Source organism: Ursus arctos, unplaced genomic scaffold, assembly GCF_023065955.2.
Source record: "Ursus arctos isolate Adak ecotype North America unplaced genomic scaffold, UrsArc2.0 scaffold_21, whole genome shotgun sequence".
In the NCBI taxonomy this organism is placed as follows: domain Eukaryota; kingdom Metazoa; phylum Chordata; class Mammalia; order Carnivora; family Ursidae; genus Ursus; species Ursus arctos.
The window spans coordinates 2085321-2103992 of record NW_026622886.1 but is presented as its reverse complement, the minus strand read 5'-3'; the positions used below and the strand labels follow the sequence as shown (position 1 = coordinate 2103992).

At 39.7% G+C, this 18672-nt stretch overlaps 1 protein-coding gene across 8 annotated transcripts in view; it reads right to left on the bottom strand.

Moving 5' to 3' along the window:
* The window catches only part of MRTFA (myocardin related transcription factor A), a 191670-nt gene that overhangs the window by 47692 nt on the left and 125306 nt on the right, over positions 1-18672 (bottom strand). For 2 of the 8 annotated variants that reach the window (XM_044392352.3, XM_044392353.3), the window contains exon 1: positions 10751-16999. The exons of the other annotated variants lie outside the window; for them this stretch is intronic. In XM_044392352.3, the coding sequence (XP_044248287.2) occupies positions 10751-10955 (205 nt within the window). In that variant the 5' untranslated portion in view covers positions 10956-16999. Of the gene's footprint in view, positions 1-10750; positions 17000-18672 lie in introns of those variants that run through there. 8 annotated transcript variants of the gene reach the window in all.

The window sequence follows — 18672 nt, the reverse complement described above, 5'->3', positions numbered from 1 at the left end:
TATAAACATTTCACTAGAATATAAATCTTTATCTCAGCTAGCTCTTCTTTAGGACAGGAAGAGACACTGCTAGTAATCTGGTACCACACCTCCAATGACACGTTTTATTTTGAAAAATAAAAGGGCCTTATATCAAAACATCCTTATTTAAAATCATATCCTATATTGTTCTGGGGCAGGGGGAACCAGGAGGGAGCTGCAGTTGGAGAGGAGTAAGAGAAGGGAAGGAAAAAGAGGGGGGGGAGGGGGGAAGGAAGGGGAACAGGGAGGGGAGGGGTAGGAAAGTGTTTCCTTTTGGAAGGCAGTTCTGACAGTGAAGAAGCACCCTCTATTCCCAGACTCTATTCAATCTGGTATGTCTAAAGGGCAAGACCCAGAGAAAGGCAGAAGGATCAGTACTCATTCATTAATAAATTAAATATATGATGAGTGTTCAAAGCATGCTCCTGAAATTCTAAGCTGTCAATACAGAAATGGTGGTTAAAAGACCCATAAAGGTCACCATCTGTTGACAGAGAAAAAAAGGACCTGCAGAAGTTCAGATCCAGAGTTAAGACAAAAGGAAGAAGTGGAGGTAAGAAAAGTAAAGGTAATTCTCTCTGGGATCTTAATGATTCACCATCTAAAAATCATATGCAATGTGGTATCCTGGATTGGATCTTAGAACAGAAAAAGAAAGTGGGAAAGCATATGAAATCCAAATAAAGTTTGGAATTTACTTAGTAGTATACCAATGTTAACCTCTTAATTTTGACAAATGTACCACAGTTATGTAAGAAGCTAACATGAGGGGCAACTGGGTGAAGGGTATATGGGAACACTCTATACTATCTGTGACTTTTTTGTAAGTCTAAAATTATTCCGAAATAAAAAGCTTCTTTAAAAAAACCCATGGATTTGACTCTCCCTTCAGAAAGATTTATGCATCAAGTACTAAAACATATTAAAGGTCAGGTTTTTCAAATGGAAATATTACCATCTACTGGATAGACAGATATTAGATTCCTATAAATGACTAATTAATTAAGGATGATAATGGGGCTTCTAATAAATTCAAAATATAAAATTATTTGTGGCATAAACAAATTCAATGAACGACAATGTAATGCTAGAGAGAGAAATCGCTAATTCTATTTAAAATCACACATATGAGGAGCGCCTGAGTGGCTCAGTTGGTTAAGTGTCTGACTTCAGCTCAGGTCATGATCTCAGGGTTGAGATCGAGCCCCACTTTGGGCTCCCCGCTCAGGAGGGAGTCTGCTTCCCCTCTCCCTCTGCTCTTTCCCCCACCCCAACTTGCACACCTATGCTTTCTCTCTCTGAAATAAACAAATAATCTTTAAAAAAATAAAATCACACATGCAAAAAACCACCTATGAGATTTCAAATCAGACTGTTTTATCAATATGCTCAATCATTCAACCTTTTCACAATCCTATAAATTTCTATCTCTGTATATATTGTATAAACATGAGTTAAATTATCTCTCAAATAATCTGCTTTAGATATCAGAAGTCATACCAAAAAAATGATAAATATTATCTATTTAACCTGAATACTCTCAGAGATTCAGGCAGAGAGATGAGGTATCTTCCTGGGCTGGCAAACCTGGGTTACTTATACATCTACCCTGACATGTATTTACAAAGAATAAGCTTATGAAAATCTAACTCGAGCCACTGAAATATGTACAATAAAAGGTCTCTTATTGTGAAATAATAGTGAAAACATGCAGGTGCCATCTTATTAAATTCTTTTTTTTTTTTTTAAGAGAGGGAGGGGGAGGAGCAGAAGGAGAGGGAAAGAGAGGATCTTAAGCAGGCTCTATGGCCAGCTCGGAGCCTGACATGCAGCTCAATCTCAAAACCCTGAGATCATGAGCCGAATTCAAGGTCACTTAACTGAGTGAGCCACCTGGGCACCCCATCTTATTCAATTCTTAAAACAAAGCTATGTGGAAGGTGCTATTATTATACTATTTTGTAGCTGAGGAAATTGAGCATAACACAGATTAAGCAACTTGCCTAAGGTCACCTAGCTCCATTTCCATCTACAGCCAGAGCCCTTAGCCACTATTTTTTTTTTAAGATTTTATTTATTTATTCGACAGAGACAGAGACAGCCAGCGAGAGAGGGAACACAAGCAGGGGGAGTGGGAGAGGAAGAAGCAGGCTCATAGCGGAGGAGCCTGATGTGGGGCTCGATCTCATAACGCAGGGATCACGCCCTGAGCCGAAGGCAGACGCTTAACCGCTATGCCACCCAGGCACCCCCCTTAGCCACTATTATATGTTGTGTTTCTCTTCCTTCATAAAACAGACCAGTTCCTCATGTTTAAAAATGACACTATTAACAGCACTTTCTGCATGATGTGGCTGGAAAAAAATGATCTATCTACTTACTAACAGGGAAAATCCAGGTGATTTCAGTGAATAGTACAGGGCATTTCAGAACTCTAGAATCTAAAAGCCTCCTTATTAAAATTCCAAAAGGAATAGAGCCTAACAGGATAACAGTGGCCACATGTAAAGGTCATTCAAAGGGGCTCCTCTCAGAGACAGGAAGCGAAGGATACAAGAGAACTTCACAGGCCTACTTCCCATTTGGCTCTCAATGCAGAAACATTCACACTGAAAAGCAGAGAGCACCTGCTTCCTGGTACAACTTCACCCCTGCGTTCTGCCAGGGGTTTTTCCCTGGTATTACAGAGATTCTGAGTTCATTCATTCATTCATTGAACTGATATTTATTATGCACCTACTATATGCTAGGCACCATTCCAGATGATACAGCAGTAAAATGGACGGATGAGGTCCTTGCCCTCACAGAGCATATGTTCTAGTGGGAGTTATTTATAATTTCTAATGGTACATTACGTGACATAAAGTACAGCAGAATGAGAGAACAGAGAGTGACTGGGGGTGGTAATTTTACACAGAGTACACAGGGAAGGCCCTTCTAAGGAGACAGATGACTCTTATACAGAAACCTACATAATATGATAAACCATGAAAAGATCTGGAGAGTGTTCCAAGCAGCAGAAATAGAGCCCACACAAAGGCACTGAGTGAGAAGAGGCCTGTCTTGAGAAGGAAACTAAGATATAAGAGATGAGGAATCTAATCTGTTGAACTCTGTGGGATGTACCACTACAGTGACTCATTTCATCTCAACAGCTATTTGAGTTATGCTTTACCTCCATTTTATAGATGAAGAAACAGCAGTTCAAAGAGGTTAAGTAACTGTGTGTACAGCTAGTAAGAGGTAGAGCCAGAGTTCAAACACAGGTTGGGCTGATATCAAAGCCTATGCTTTTTCTGCTATATCACATTTAATGCCAGAATCATAACAACAACAAAATAATAATTATGTATAAATAAATAAGTAAATAAATCAAACACTTTCCCATATCCTCAAAATCTGGGGCTCACCATTTCATCTGGGGTAGCTGTTCATCTCCCCCTTGCAGTAAGGTCCTTCTTTAACTGCAGTAGGCAGATCTCAAACTGGCAGCTACTTCAATGTCATCAGTCTCTTTCCTGAGGATCCGTAAGGCAATGCTCAAACAACTAACTCCATCACACAAGATCTGACCATAACACGTACTTGCAACAAACATCTGAATGGGGTGGAGATACACTGGGAATGTGCTTCCTTTAGACTGGCAGGGCCATCTGAACAAACCCTTCCAAAGTTAAAGGCACCAGGAACAGTGTTTTCCCTGCCGCATTAGTTCTGCACGTTCACCCAGGAAATGTGGGCAGCCTTGAATCTCATTTGCTATTCTCTGTGGGTATTACTGGTGCTGACATTTTGCACCCAACTTTGTGGAGGGTAGGTGACAGGTGAACAGATTCAAAACCTGGAACACAGTAGTAATTCCACAGCAAGCCAGAAGTGACAAAAATTCTTTCCCTTAAAACTATATTAGACTATTCTTTCTAGATCTTTAATAATAATGTGGACCTGAAAAACATAGCATGGTAGAATACTCAGGACTAAAATAATGAGGGAGGGCTGTATCCCCATATAAATTCTGTAAATACTTAGAAAGTTAGTTTTTTTCTATCAAAGTATTTCAAATTCTCCCGATAGGAAGAAGCTAAATAGGATAAGCCTATTTTTGAAATTAACTTTCAGTGTTTGCAGTAATTAATGACAGCTCATTTAACAGACATTTTGAGGGAAAAAAAGGTAAATCCTGATTTTTTTTTCTTTTCTTTTCTTTTTCTTTCTTTCTTTCTTTCTTTCTCTTTCTCTCTCTCTCTCTCTCTCTCTCTCTCTCTCTCTCTCTTTCTTTCAGGAGGCTGCATGTCCAGTGTGGAGCCCAATGCAGGGCTTGAACTCACAACTCTGAGATCAAGACCTGACCTAAGATCAATACTTGGTTAAGCATTTGCCTTCGGCTGAGGTCATGATCCCAGGGTCCTGGGACAGATCCCCGTATTGGGCTCCCTGCTCAGTGGGGAAGTCTGCTTCTCCCTCTCCCTCTGCTGCTCCCCCTGCTTGTGCACTCTGACTCTCTGTCAAATAAATAAATAAAATCTTAAAAAAATAAATAAAAATAAATAAATGAAAACAAATTTTCTCTAGGGCAAGGATCAGAAAACAGAGAAGTGATTAGAAATGAGAAATTTGGACAAATGTGCCCAAAATACACACATACAAAATCTGGAAGTTCTTAAAATATTTATGTGTAAATTTCTCTATGGATATTTAAGGGAAGAAAGAACAGTTTCTCCCCTTAAGCCCTAGGTGATGTAAAATTTTATCCATTTGTCTCAAAAAAATTAAAGGAGTATTTTAAAATTAATTTTGGTAAAAGCTACAGCAAAATTGTTCTTTTCTGTAGACAATGGAAAGGCAGAAAAGAGGGAAAGTTAAATTTCATGCAGCATATGAAATATGAAAGCTCTAAGTCTATCAGTTAAAATTGTTGCAAGAGGTACAATTCTCAAGATCAAACACATAGAGGAAAAGCCAGTCTATCAAAATACAGCAGCCCATTGAACTACTGAAGCATTTTCCTACTCCCCATTCCCCAGGTTTAGTCGAGATATCTCAGAAATAAATGTATATGCAACTGTAAGGGAGTTCATGTTGTTTGAAGAACTGCAACTTTGTATTTCCTGAAGTTTGTGTGGTTAAATTTGCAAGTGGAACATTTCATTACTACAGGTTTTGCACAAAATTTTACGAAACAAACCTACATTAAGTTAACGCAGAACTGCCATCAATGCCTTTTGTGGCCACTTCAGGAATGATTTCCATATATTTTCCTATCACAAAATCCTCCTTTTCATTTAGATGCTTGACTCCTTCAACACACACATGGGTGGAGGGGACATTCCAGCTCCAAAGCTACAATGCAAGTAGAATGCAGAGGAATCAAACAATTACCCAGTTACCACATACCACATTTTTCTAGCATAATTTTGAGGGATGCAGAAGGTGCCACACCTATCAGCAGAATGCTTATTTTTAAAATGTCCCAGAGACTAGCTTGTAGTTTCCCTCCTCCTGCATTTTCAAATCATCCTGGTATTAACATCCCTCTTTAAGAAGCCTCACCCTAGTTGTTCTGAAAAAATGCATTACATTTGTCTGACACTCTGTGCGATACACAAGCAAGACCCCTCTTTCTCTGGCTCTTCTGCCTCATCAAAGCATGAAAACAGCCAGAACTACAGCAACAGCTGGGGATCATTAAACCGACAGAAATAGCTTAGGAGACTCCATTGGTGTGTGAGTGGGGGGAGGAGAGGCTCAGTATCAGATTAAAAAAATCAAAAGGGCAACAGGAAAGGGGGGGGGGGATAAGGAGAAGCCTAAGAAGTATATCATACCCAAATTTCCTTTACACAGCCAAAGGGATGCACTGAAGCCAAAGAACGGAGAGGTGACTGCAGCTTATCTTGCCTAGCCCCCACCTAGTCTCCTATGGAAGGCGTAGTCAAACATAAAACTGTGAGTCAATGAAGACAGGTGGGGGTGGGAAGGTAGGGGAGTCGTGGCATCTCAAAGGCTAACCCTGGGTCATCCCCAGTCTGGAGGAATGTGAGTCTTAGAGGATGTGAGTCACTTCTGGGGTTGTGCCGACAACAAAAATCAACTCCAAGAGGGGAAAGGGTACGGAAATACAGGCCAGTCCCTAAATGGACTCGGGGACCTACCCAGTCCCAAGGCATCCCTTCAACTGGGGAGGACCAAATGCTAGATGAAATGCAGGCTGTCGGGGCTATTCGTGTCAGAGCACAACCACGCCTCCAATGCTAGCTTTGTAATCTGCCAGGCCTCCGAAGGTCAGTACAGGAATGTGCCATCTGCCTGGCCCGCTGCCCGAGTGTGCTCAGCACATATCTGAATGCCCTACGGGAGCTTTATTCAGATCACTCCATGCAGTGGGCTTGAATATTCTGATCTCTACGCCTTAGTCTGATTAGTTGTGGGATCCTGGGGTATCCTCTCCATCCTCACACTTTCCAGGTTGTCATTTAATATCAAGGCCTATCCCACCAAGGCCCCTCCTGCATAACTAATCTCACAGGACTGCAGTTTCAGACAGTTTCCCACCTGCAAGCCCGAACAGGAAATGATTCGATTGCAGATATTACAACTGCAACTCTCTTTGGCAAGAGTGTTTGGTAACTGTGGGATTGCATGAGCTTCAGCTAAACATTTTATTTGATGCATCTAATGATTTACTAGAGAAGGCTCCATGCTGATGGTTGTTTTCAGCAAAAGCAACCACTACACTACCCTCTTCTAGAATGGCTTCTTTCCTAGCTCACAAACCTGCAGCAAAATATACTCATGCATATTTCCAAACTACACCAGTTTTGGCTAAATAACTGTATTTGAACATGGCTTTCAAAGAAAACACAATAATTGGCTTATTCTGAATATTTTAAGTTAATATTAAGAAGGTAGGAGATCTATAAACCCAGTCGAGGAAACTAAAAAAGAGTTTATATACATATTTAGTTTATACACACATATAGATATATCTCACGTACAGTTCATTTTAAGGCTGCATGACACCAAAGGACAGGATATGTGTCAACCAAACTACTGTGACTATAATCACTTCTCAGTGTGTGCAGCCTAGGTGGGAGCAATTGTACTAATCTATCTCTCATCAACCTTTAACAGAGTACATTCTTTACAGAAAATATAAAAAAAAGATGTCATAAATATTTATAATCAATCACTTACTATGTATAGGCCTTGGTACTAGGTAAACAGTAGGAACTGAGAAGAAAAATAATAAATATAATAAAAAGAGCTACTAAAAATAATATATAATACTTTACAAAGCTACTTTCACACATATGATCTTACTTGACTCTATGAGTTAGGATGGCAGACATTATACCCATGATACAACGAAAGAAACTGGTTTGCCAAGCTTAGAGCAATTTAGCCAAACTCATATTGGCAAGATCAAACCAAGAACTTCAGGTTCTTGACTATCAGTTCAGGGCTGGAACACTAGCTGCCTACCACAAAAAGGCTTTCGGCCCTCAAGGAATTGATCTCTGACACCTAATGCCTTGGCCAGTGTTTCTCAGATGTACCAAGTTTCTTCCCAGTAAGAATCTTACCAATCTCCTGGACCAGTGTCATATTCTGAATTTAATTGAAGACAATTGTAGGGAAAGGTTATTTATTAATATCATTGACAATTAAAAGATCTGAGGGTTCATTCGGTTAAGCCTTTGCCTTCAGCTGGGATCATGATCTCAGGGTCCTGGGATCGAGCCCCACATCCGGCTTCTAGCCTGGCAGGGAGTCAGCCTCTCCCTCTGCCCCTCCCCCCTGCTCGTGCTTGCACTCTCTCTCAAATAAATAAAATCTTAAAAAAAAAAAAAAAAACGGGTTTCTTCCGAAGGCTAGAATTATTAATATGAGATACTGAATAAAACTGAATTAGGACAGAGTGCTCAAAATTTATCTGCCATTTAGGATGAACACATTTTTGCTTATGGGCATGATACTGCCCTCTAGTGCCAGGAAGCATAATACCCTCAGCAGACTAACTCAGCTAACCCATTATTAACCGCCTACTGTGTATAAACACACTTCACTAATAAGCACTTTAAAGGGGGGGGGAGAGAAATGGTTATGCCAATCACACACATACAACCATAAAAACTATATAAGCCCCTCCAGGAATTTATAAATATAGTAGAGAAGATAAGAAATGCAAAACAAATCACTGTAATCAAGGACAGTGTTGTAAGTGCTTGCAGAGAATAAATCCCTAGAGTACAAAAAGGATCAGGCAAGCTTTGTAGGAGCAGCAGCATATAAACCATCTCTGGAAGACTTCATACACTAAATATGAGCAAAACCCAAAAACTAGATAGGAGCCAAGACCTAGAGGTAGGAAATACTATAAGGTTAAGAACCTAAGAAATATGTTACAATTTAGATGGAGAACTAAATTTGTGAAACAGAGCAGAAGGGAGCTGGAAGGCTGGCGAAGGTCAGACTGTGAAGGGTCTGAAACTATGTTATCCAATATGGTAACCACTTGCCACATACGCTCTTCAAATTTAGTTAAAATTAAGTAAAATTAAAAATTCAGTTTCTTAGTCACTCCAGCCACATTTCAAGTCTCAACAGCCACATATGGCTAGTAGCTATCGTACTGGACAGTGAGATGCAGTACCGCTGTACGAGAAAGGTGTATTAAAACACAAGACATCAATCTTTCAAGGCTTCATCTAAAAAATGCAGTTCTGATCCTTGCCAAAGTCTTAATAAAGAAAACCACAGGTCCTAATGCCATAAGGGGTAAATAAAACTGTGGTCCCTGTCCTCGTAGGCATTTCCAACTGTCAACTAAGACAACAGGAAAGGTATCACACATGGCCTCTTAGAGTCCTAAACAATTCTCTTTAAAAATGTGTGCCAGCTTTTTAGATTTTTTTTTAACTTAGGAAAAAGAAAACACAGAGCTAAGAAAACTATGAAAGAAGAAAAAGATTATCATCAGACATTAATCTATAATAATAAAACACAAGACTGAGAAGAGTCACTTCCACTGGGTAGTTTTTGAGTATTTGAAGGAAGAACTATCTTTATTCCTCAAACACCTGCTTCAGCCTGAAAGGAGTAATACTGGACATCCTTTATACTTTCAATATCTAATACACAATCTATTTCTTCTGTGCAGCTTATAATATGACAATCATTAAATAAAAAAAAAACAATGTGTACTGGCAGAAAACATAATATGAGTCCTCTCAAGATCCAACAGACAAAGAATTCTAGACACAAAGTTCCAAAGTACAGTCTAAAATCAGAAAAACATATAGTCAATTGCTTTGGCTAGTTGTCTAAAGTTACCATTCTGATCCTACTTATGACAAGTCTGCATCTTTATTTCCTATACACTGCCACATTTGAAACAAAGATATTCTTAATGTTCACACTGGGAATCTGAAACACTATAATCCTCTGGTTACAAAAAGGCAACAGTAGCAGCCCAAAGCTTTAGGTCCTAAACCATACTGTCTCTCTGCCTTTCAAATAATCTTCTCTGAAATGTTACTGTGGTGTTTGACACTAGTCTATAACACTTCTAGATATTAAAAACAAACAAACAAAAAAACCCAACCGCCTCTCAATCTGTTTTTTAAACTATTCTCTTTGCAAACTGGGCACTGATAATCACTCATCTCCTCATCAGTGGATTCATTCACTATTGATGCCACAAGCTGAAATCATCCTGTTAAATGTTAGTAAAGTCCCAAAGAGATCTTAAGAATTCAAAAGAAATGTCTGTTTTTTAGAAAAGTAGCAGTTACATAATCAATAGTGGAGATTGTGTATAAATTCTGCTAATGGACAACAGAAAGTTTTCCAAGGTAGGAGACAGAAAATGTTGACAACTCGTTTCCATTCTATCTGCTAGAATTTGAATGAAGTCCCTATTCCCCCCTTTTTTCATAACTTAGAGTTCTTCTGAAAGAATTACTGAACTTTCTGCAGAACTCAAATGTGTCCATTCTACTCCCAAAGAATATTTTTCCAGCAGTTTCAAAATACAAAAGAGGGATGTTCACAAAGGAAAAACCCTTCATGGGTGTTAACCTAATATAAAGAGTTTCCTGCTATCTTTCATACATGTGGATGTAATTCTAATGTAACTCTACAATTACTAAAAAGATTGGTAAGGCCAGCCCAAACTGTTCACCCTAACCCAACCTAACATGCAGTATAAGTAAAAAGCCTTCTAAGTATTATTTTATTTTAAATTATGATATCTTAGTGTTATGAGATCTCAGAGGTTATCTATACACTTTCAGTATTTAACACAGAGAAGAAACTGTCATCATCACTAGCTCCCTATTTGTATAGAACCTATGGGGCCAGAGTATGTTTTATTGATAAAACACTACATTTGACCCACATAAAGGGGAAGAATCCCACCTTATAAAGTTTTTTCTTCCTTCTTCCATAATTTAGGTTCAGTACATGAGCTCTGCAAGGGTGGAAGGAAGGGAGCAAGAAAAACATCCTAAACACTGTCCCCATCAGGTCATGAAGTACACCCTATGGTACCGTGCTCAGTTGTCTACCTGCTGAGGGCTCAACAAGCTTTAATAAAAACCCTGGGAGAGTAAACCACCCAAAGTCAAAGCTTGGACGGCTACAGAGGAATAGGGAGGAGATAAAAAGCCTGCAGTAAATTAAGGAGGAAACAAAAGCATGCAAATCCCAACAGGATAAATATGCCAACCTTCCCGAAAACTGTGATAAGGGGCCAGGCACACTGCTGAGTAGCTGTCCTTTCCCGGCTCCAGGACAATCCATGAAAGTGGCAGAATCCTGCAGGTGGGTTGATGAATCCTGGCCTCCTCCAGCATGCTGGGGGAGATGTGAGGCTCCAAGGGCCAGTGTTGCAATAAACCTGTCTTCCTTACCTCACTCCTTAAAGAGGCCATTTACTATTTGCTGAAAATCTGATTAGCATTGCTCTTTAGGTTAAAGTGGGTACTTCAATTCTGCAGTGCTAAGGGTTGTAAGAACAGCTAGATCCCAAGTTTACTTAGGGAGTGGGGCATTAAAAGCAGTGACAGCAGAAGGTCAGAATCAGTAAGTCTCCTGGAAAACATTTCTTCCTGTCAGCACTGGGCCTGGACACAGACACCTCCCTCCTCTACCCAAATGCCAAAAAGCAGGACTGGGATGATTTCAATGTGTAGAGCTGGAAGAGAAGAGGGTTCCCTTAGAGAAAATGCTCGTAGCAACCAACCAACCTCATTCACCCAAAATAGTAAACAGTTGGTTTCTCTGCTCAGAACCAAAAGGCTTCTGCCAGACAAGCAGTATCACATGACCAGGTTCCCTCTTCTCTCCTCTGCCTCCCTCCCTTCCTGTGCAAAGTCTGCACCAAAGTGGAACGAGGACCTATAACACCGTACTATTTTATTTCACTTGACATTTGTTTTTAAAATGTTTGAAGATGAAAGATACCAAATTGGGAGGAAGGGCAGTACCAAGGGAAAAAATCAGGAAGAATTTACTTTGAAATAAGCCACATCACAGCAACAAGAAGGGGTAAGACAAACGTAATGGTTAATTGGCAAATGTGCTCAATGTATTAATAAATGAGTGAACAGACACTTTTTAGCAATTTGCAGATATTTTGGTGACAAAGTCTCTAAAAAAAAAGATACAGCTCAGTACATATTTGACTTTTTCATTTATAAAGAAAATAAAAGCCTCTTAAGATGCTAGCTAGTGTCAGAGACAATATACTGCAACAGTAGCAGCCCACCAAAAATTTGAGATTCATACTCTTATTGACCTCAACTTACCTCACCATTTGATTCTACTCCTTAGACATCATAGTCCCATCATTCAAACCACTGGGTAGAAAATTGGGGCAGTTACACCAACAGACTAAATTGAAAAACCTACGCAGCTAATTATGGAAACAGCTGCCATCATGACACTCACTGGCATTTTCCCCTAACGTGTTTCCATAAGGCTGGCAGCACAGCTAGAGCCAGATGTGCCACCATATCCTTCTCCCCACAAGGGTCCCCAGCACTTGAAAGCTGAGCAAGGCATAAAATGTAGAGGCATGGAAGCAAAAACCTCTAGTGGAGCAATTTGTTCTAGTAGGAAAACAGGTGAAGTACAAGAATCAACTGTGTCACCATCATCTGCCATGGACCCCACTCACAGGGCCAACCAAGCAGCCCTGAGGTAAGAGTTGCTCATACTCATCCATCCCGTTGCGCTGTAAGATATTCAATAAATATTTGTAACATGGAAAGGAAAGAGAAAGAAAAATGAAAAAGAAAAAAATATATCAGAAATCCTTAATTAAGTTAAGCAACACCTTTTCCCCTGAAAGACCATGTGAAGATAGTAACTTGTCCAATGTCAGAATACAAATACTAGCAATAAAGAATGTGCTGGTGAGGATGAGGAGCAACTGAAACTCTCAGACATTACTGGGAAAATACAAAATGATGATTTGGGAAAATAGTTTGGAAGTCTCTTATAAACTTAAACTTGGATTACCACACAACTCAGTAATCCCATCCCTGAGTACTGAAACAAAGGGAAATGAAAACATATGTCCACATAAGGAGCTGTACATGAATATTCACAGCAGCTTTATTTTAATTGCCCAAAACTAGAAACAACTGAAATGTCCTTCAACTTGTGAATGGAATAAAAAATGGTGGTACATCCATACGACTGAACACTACACAATGAATAAAACACATGAACTACAACTATAGACAACAACATGCACGAACCTCAAAAGCATTATGCTAAGCGAAAGAAGCCAAATGCAAAAGGCTACGATACTGAAAGACTGCATTTATATGAAATTCAGGAAAAGACAAAACTATAAGGACAGAAATAAAATCAGTGGTTACCAGGGCTGGGGAATGGGGGAGAAGACTGTCTTACAAGAGGCACGATGGAACTTCTTGATGGAAACATTCTATGTATCTTGATTATGGTGGTGGTTTGCTTTTTATCAAAACTCACTGAACTGTACCTGTAAAAGGGATGACTATTACTGCCTATAAACTGATCTCAATTTTTAAAAGAAAGCAGATTATGAAATAATATGCACAGAGGCAGAATGAAATAATAGCTAAGAATACAGGATCTGGAGCTAGATAGCCAGGGTTTAAATCTTGGCTCTACCACTTACCAGCTGAGTGACCTGAGATCCTTTACATGCCTGTGTCTCCATTTCCTCATCTGTAAAGTGGGGATGATAGTATTTACCTCGTAGTGTTGCTGTAATAAATGAGTCAACACATGTAAAGCACTTAGAACCGTGCCTATCCTGCAAGCGTTCAGTAAGTGCAAGCTGTTGTCATCACCCAATCATGTAATGCACACATAAACACGTCACTGTGCACAGAAGTGATTGGAAGGATGGTTACCATCTGGGTGGTGGGAACAGGCTGATTGTATTTTCTCTTTTTCTCCCTTCTGTTGTCTATATCTCCCAAATATTCTACATTAAACAACTATTGCCTTTGTAATAAATTAAAAAAATATTTTTTCCTCAAAAAAAAATTTTTTTCCCCCAAAACAAAAGAAAGAACACTGGGCTGGGACTCAGGAGTTCTGTTTTTCAGCTGTGCTGCTAATTATTTGGTTGTATGACCTCAAGGTATCACCTTCGTCTCTAAAAAGGAGGGGCTAGAGCAGATAGGGTGTCCTCCATCCCTAAAATGGAATGGTTCTCTAAGATTTATGATGGGACTGGGCAAGCTTTTATTTTGTTTCATTTTTCTTTCCATATTTACCGTCTGTCTGCCACGTGTCAGGCTGTGATACAGACAGATGAAACACCCAAGCCCTTGCCCTCATGGAGCTTACAATAGGCTCGTAAACAGAGACAAACTGGTACCCAATCATACAGTCTGTCAGCACGATAAGTGCTCTGATGGGAACTCAAAAAGAAGACCTAGCTGGGTTGGGAGGAGTCAGAGAAGACACCTGACCTGAGACCTGGATGGTTTAAAAGGAAAAAAGAAGTCAAACTGAAGATGGGGAAGGGACCTGCAACCAATGGGAGAGGAGCATATAAAAGCAAAAGGTGTGAAAATAACTTCTTGGGGAACAGAGGATAGAGAGAAAAGAAACAGAGAGAGGGCATTCTGACAGCAGTATGGAAACAAAGAAGGCCAACCCCAGCAGAGGGATGTTGGTCAGGAAGAGGGAAACGGGTACTCAGACTGTTGATAATTTCCAGAAATTATATGGGACTATAAATGGTTTATTCTTATTCAAATGTCTATATATGCAACAAAGAAACCTGGTAAATATTAGTCTAAGATGTACTTTACTATACTTAGAAATACAGCACATACTTATAAAAATTTTACAAACAAAAAGTCAGTTCACTTCCATATTCTATGGTTAATTGTACACCTCGTTTATTCAGTAAATAGTTATTGTGTGTTATACATATGCTAGGTGCTGGGAGACACAGAAAGCAAGAGAACCAGATTCACTTTTTCTTCTGTCCAGGACCTACTGAGTTCTTCTACCTCTCAGAAGCAGGACAGAAGCAATGTGACATAGTGGCTGAGAACTCTGACTTGGAAATCGAAAGATCTTTGTATAAATTCTTGCTCTTACCACCTACCACCAGTCTGGCTTTGGGTAGGTCACTTAACCTCACTGAGCTTTCATCTCACCTGAAAATGGGAATAACATTACCAAATTAGTACGGTTTAGAATGAATTTAATGAAACAAGCAATAATCAGTATGTCAGCCACCCAAAAAATGTTCCAGAAATGGCTCCTTTTACTAATTTTAATTTTCCATCTTGGGACAGCCCGAGATCTCCCACTATATAGACACAAATACACTTACAGGGTAGAAAACAGGGGGAGTAAGGTATAAAGGTCTATTTAACATTACTGAATTTACATTTTAGTGAATTCACAACTGTTTTCTCATAAAGATGTCATGCTTGGAACTAACATTCCTGAAGGATTTCTCAAACTGTTAATATCTGCCTATATTACATGACCCAGGAAATTAAATAAAAACCAGCACCCAAAATAGGGAGTCAGTCACAATCTCTTCTGGGATTCCTCATTCTGACTCTGACTAACACTGAGTCATTTGAAGAACTGAGACAACGCAGAGTACTGATAAGCAGTCTGAACACAACTGTGGAGCAGAGGTGCCCAAGCACAAGGCAGACCAACGGTTTACTGCAAGCAGACCTTCTGAGACAGAAAAACCAACATGGAAGGAGAGCTTTCTAACTGGCTGCACCTTTTAGTAATCACGTCTTTCCGGAAAAAAGAGGCACAGCAATTAATGTTTCTCAACTGCTGCCTCCCTATAATCGCACATACTCAAAAATACTTTAGCCACCTTTTAAAAATGTTTATTTCTTACAAATGACTTCAAGAACTAGAGTGGTCATTTTAAAATTTTAAAAGCAGGACATGCCACACAAAAAGAAAATGTCTTTGTGACGTTAGAGCTTAAGAGCCAAAATGATCCTATTTAAACTTCCCCCCATAAAGTTTCTTTTGCAATGAAACCAAGCAGTGACACTTCAGTCCAAACAGAAGAATTTAAGAAGCAGAGGAGAACCTGGACAGGATTTGCAAGTACAATTTTTCAAGTCTACAATTTTTTATATGTAAGTAGAGTCTATGCCTATAAGCAAAAGAACACCATCCTTTTATATCTCTCTCTCATTACTGTACAATCTCCTTTATAAAGATTAGTCTCTGCAGAGAATCCTCATGCTACCAGGGAACCCCGGGATCTTTCTGCCTACCTAATCCTACAGAGGACATCCTGCAACTCCCCTTCACTCTCCCTCCTGTCATCAGTCCACAAGGGAAGCTGGCAGCTAGAGACGCTTCTGAACCACCCAAGCATCCCTGCTCTGCTCCACTCTGCTTAAAGGTCTCCAGCACTGTGCACTGGCAAGAAGAGCCTAAAGAAAACACAAAGACAGGTTCTTCCTTTTAGGTGCAAGAAAGCTGAGCTAATGAGGAAATCTGTTCATCAGGGCTTCCCCATAACCGCTTGTGACAGGCCCAGAACATACTACTGTTTGCTCTTTTTCAGTGATCCAGGTGGCGCCAAACAAGCTCTCCACATAATGAACTGGCAAAAAAATTAGAAGCGCACAGTTTGCGGGGCAAAACTATCAGATGGTGTCAAGCTACATTTCTGCTGGTTCTTTCTCATTACTACATGGTCTCTGATTCCTCACATCTTTCAAAGTTGAAAGCTGCTAGAACTCCTCTAGCATAAAGCGATCCCCTCTCACTCATCTCCTCTGAAGCAAGAGTACTGCATGCTGATTTTTCTGCCAATCCAGATATTCTCCCTAGAAATCAGGTTGCCCAGCAGTCACTTGTTCACAAGGGTTACACATTTTGCTTCACAGGTATCAATGCTCTAGTTCACATTATACACAGAAGCTCCAAACTGAAAACAGTGCAAACAGGAGAGTCACTTACCTACACAGTGTCTGCAATCTGGAAAGTTTTGGCCCTTTAAGATAATGAGTTTATTGAGCTCCCTAAATGTTCTGTACTCAGAGAGTCGGTTCCTTTGGAATGCTTCATAATTTTAAAAAGAGTGGTGTCCTTCATCACACATCTTAACTTGAGACTCTGATACTATTCAACAGCAACAACATTTTTTTTTCTTTTAAAGTAGGCTCTATGCCCAGTGTGGAGCCCAATGCAGGGCTTGAACTCACAACCCTGAGATCAAGACTTGAGCTGCCATCAAGAGCTGGATGCTCAGGGCACCTGGGTGGTTCAGTTGGTTAAGTGTCTGACTCTTGGTTTCAGCTTAGGTCATGATCTCAGGGTCCTGGGATCAAGCCCCGTGTCGGGCTCCACATTCAGCAGAAGTCTGCTTCAGATTCCCTCTCTCCCTCTCCCTCTGCCCCTCCCCATCCCCCACTCACACTCTCTTTCTCAAATATATAAGTGAATCTTTAAAAAAAAAAAAAAAGCATCAGATGCTCAACTGACTGAGCCACCCAGGTGCCCCCCACTCCCGCAAATTTTTTTGATCAAGACTGTACTACAAAGAAGGTACCAATTTCCCAGGACACTTTAAGAAAAATAACTACCTAAGACTGCACAGGCCCATTGTAAAGATTCAGTGAATTTCATAGTTTTAAATGGAAATGGTGAACTACTCAAATTTGGACTGGGGATAATGAAACTTCTTTGTAAAAGTTCATTATTTTAAGAAAACAAATATATTGTTTTATAACTGAAAATTGATTTTAAAAATTAAAAAAGTGACCACCATTTGCTTTGCAATTTTAAAAAGTTAACTTAGATTTGCCAAATTTCTTAGGTCTCAAATTCTCAGATAATCTCAAGATAAATGCTGCATCTACTCAGAATTCAGGCCATGGTTCTGAACACATCAATACATCAGCTTTTCCGTTAGGAAACAGTAACTTTTCTGATTAATAAAACTAGGTGAATGGTGAGGAACAATTAAAATTATCTTTTTTTTTTTTTTAAGATTTTATTTATTTATTCGACAGAGATAGAGACAGCCAGCGAGAGAGGGAACACAAGCAGGGGGAGTGGGAGAGGAAGAAGCAGGCCCATAGCGGAGGAGCCTGATGTGGGGCCCGATCCCACAACGCCGGGGATCACGCCCTGAGCCGAAGGCAGACGCCCAACCGCTGTGCCACCCAGGCACCCCAATTAAAATTATCTTTAACCCTTATATTTTTATGAAAAGTAACAGAACCAAAAATTATTTTCTGAACCCAGATCTTGTATTTAAACTTCATCCCCACAAATTTAAGCAATCAAAATGACAAGGGGAAGCATAGCAAAGCAGTCACTTTAAGGAAAAGCCTAGAAAAGAATCTGGTCAAACAGAATCTTCAATTTAGAAGTGCAAGATGTGTGATAAGGGACACTCCACTCTTTTTAAAATTGTGAAACATTCCAACTTGGAATTGACTCTCAGTATACTATCTTTAAGAAACACAGATCTGCCACCTGTTCATGTCCATCATCTTAAAACCCTGGCTCAAAACTTACCTTTTCCAAGAAACTTTCCCTAATTAACCTCAAAAAATTCTGGTCACTCCACCTGCTATACTTTCAGCATAAAATCTTCTCTTATTTTGTAGCATGACTACAGCTATCTCCAACTGAGTGTTAAGCTCTTTGAAGAAAAGGATTAGTATCTTCTTTCTTATTTTATTTTGCCACAAAATAGGGCTCTACCTACCACAGGGCTCTACCCAATGGATACTCAATAAACACTATCAAGTACCCACAGCTTCCAGTCCACTATCTTTCAACCAGTGCTCACCAATTATCAAACATATAGTATTATTATTTTGTTGTCAGATTCTAGGGAAAGGGAAGTGGAAAAAGATCATACTCAAACTAGTCCCTGGGTAATGATAATGCCTAGATGGTGGTGGTCTATTATTTATGTTAAAATAAAGCTTAAAAATTACACATGAGTCTTATCCAAGCTCGTCCATACTGTATCTAATCCAGAGACTGTATGGTATTAATAGGCAGGTGCTTTGAAGTCAAAGGTGTGACCCCTACCTTCAGCACTTATCACTAGGTTCCAGTTTCTCTCAAAGTTAAATTTTACTTAATCTGAAGGATTGCTGTTAAATGAGATAA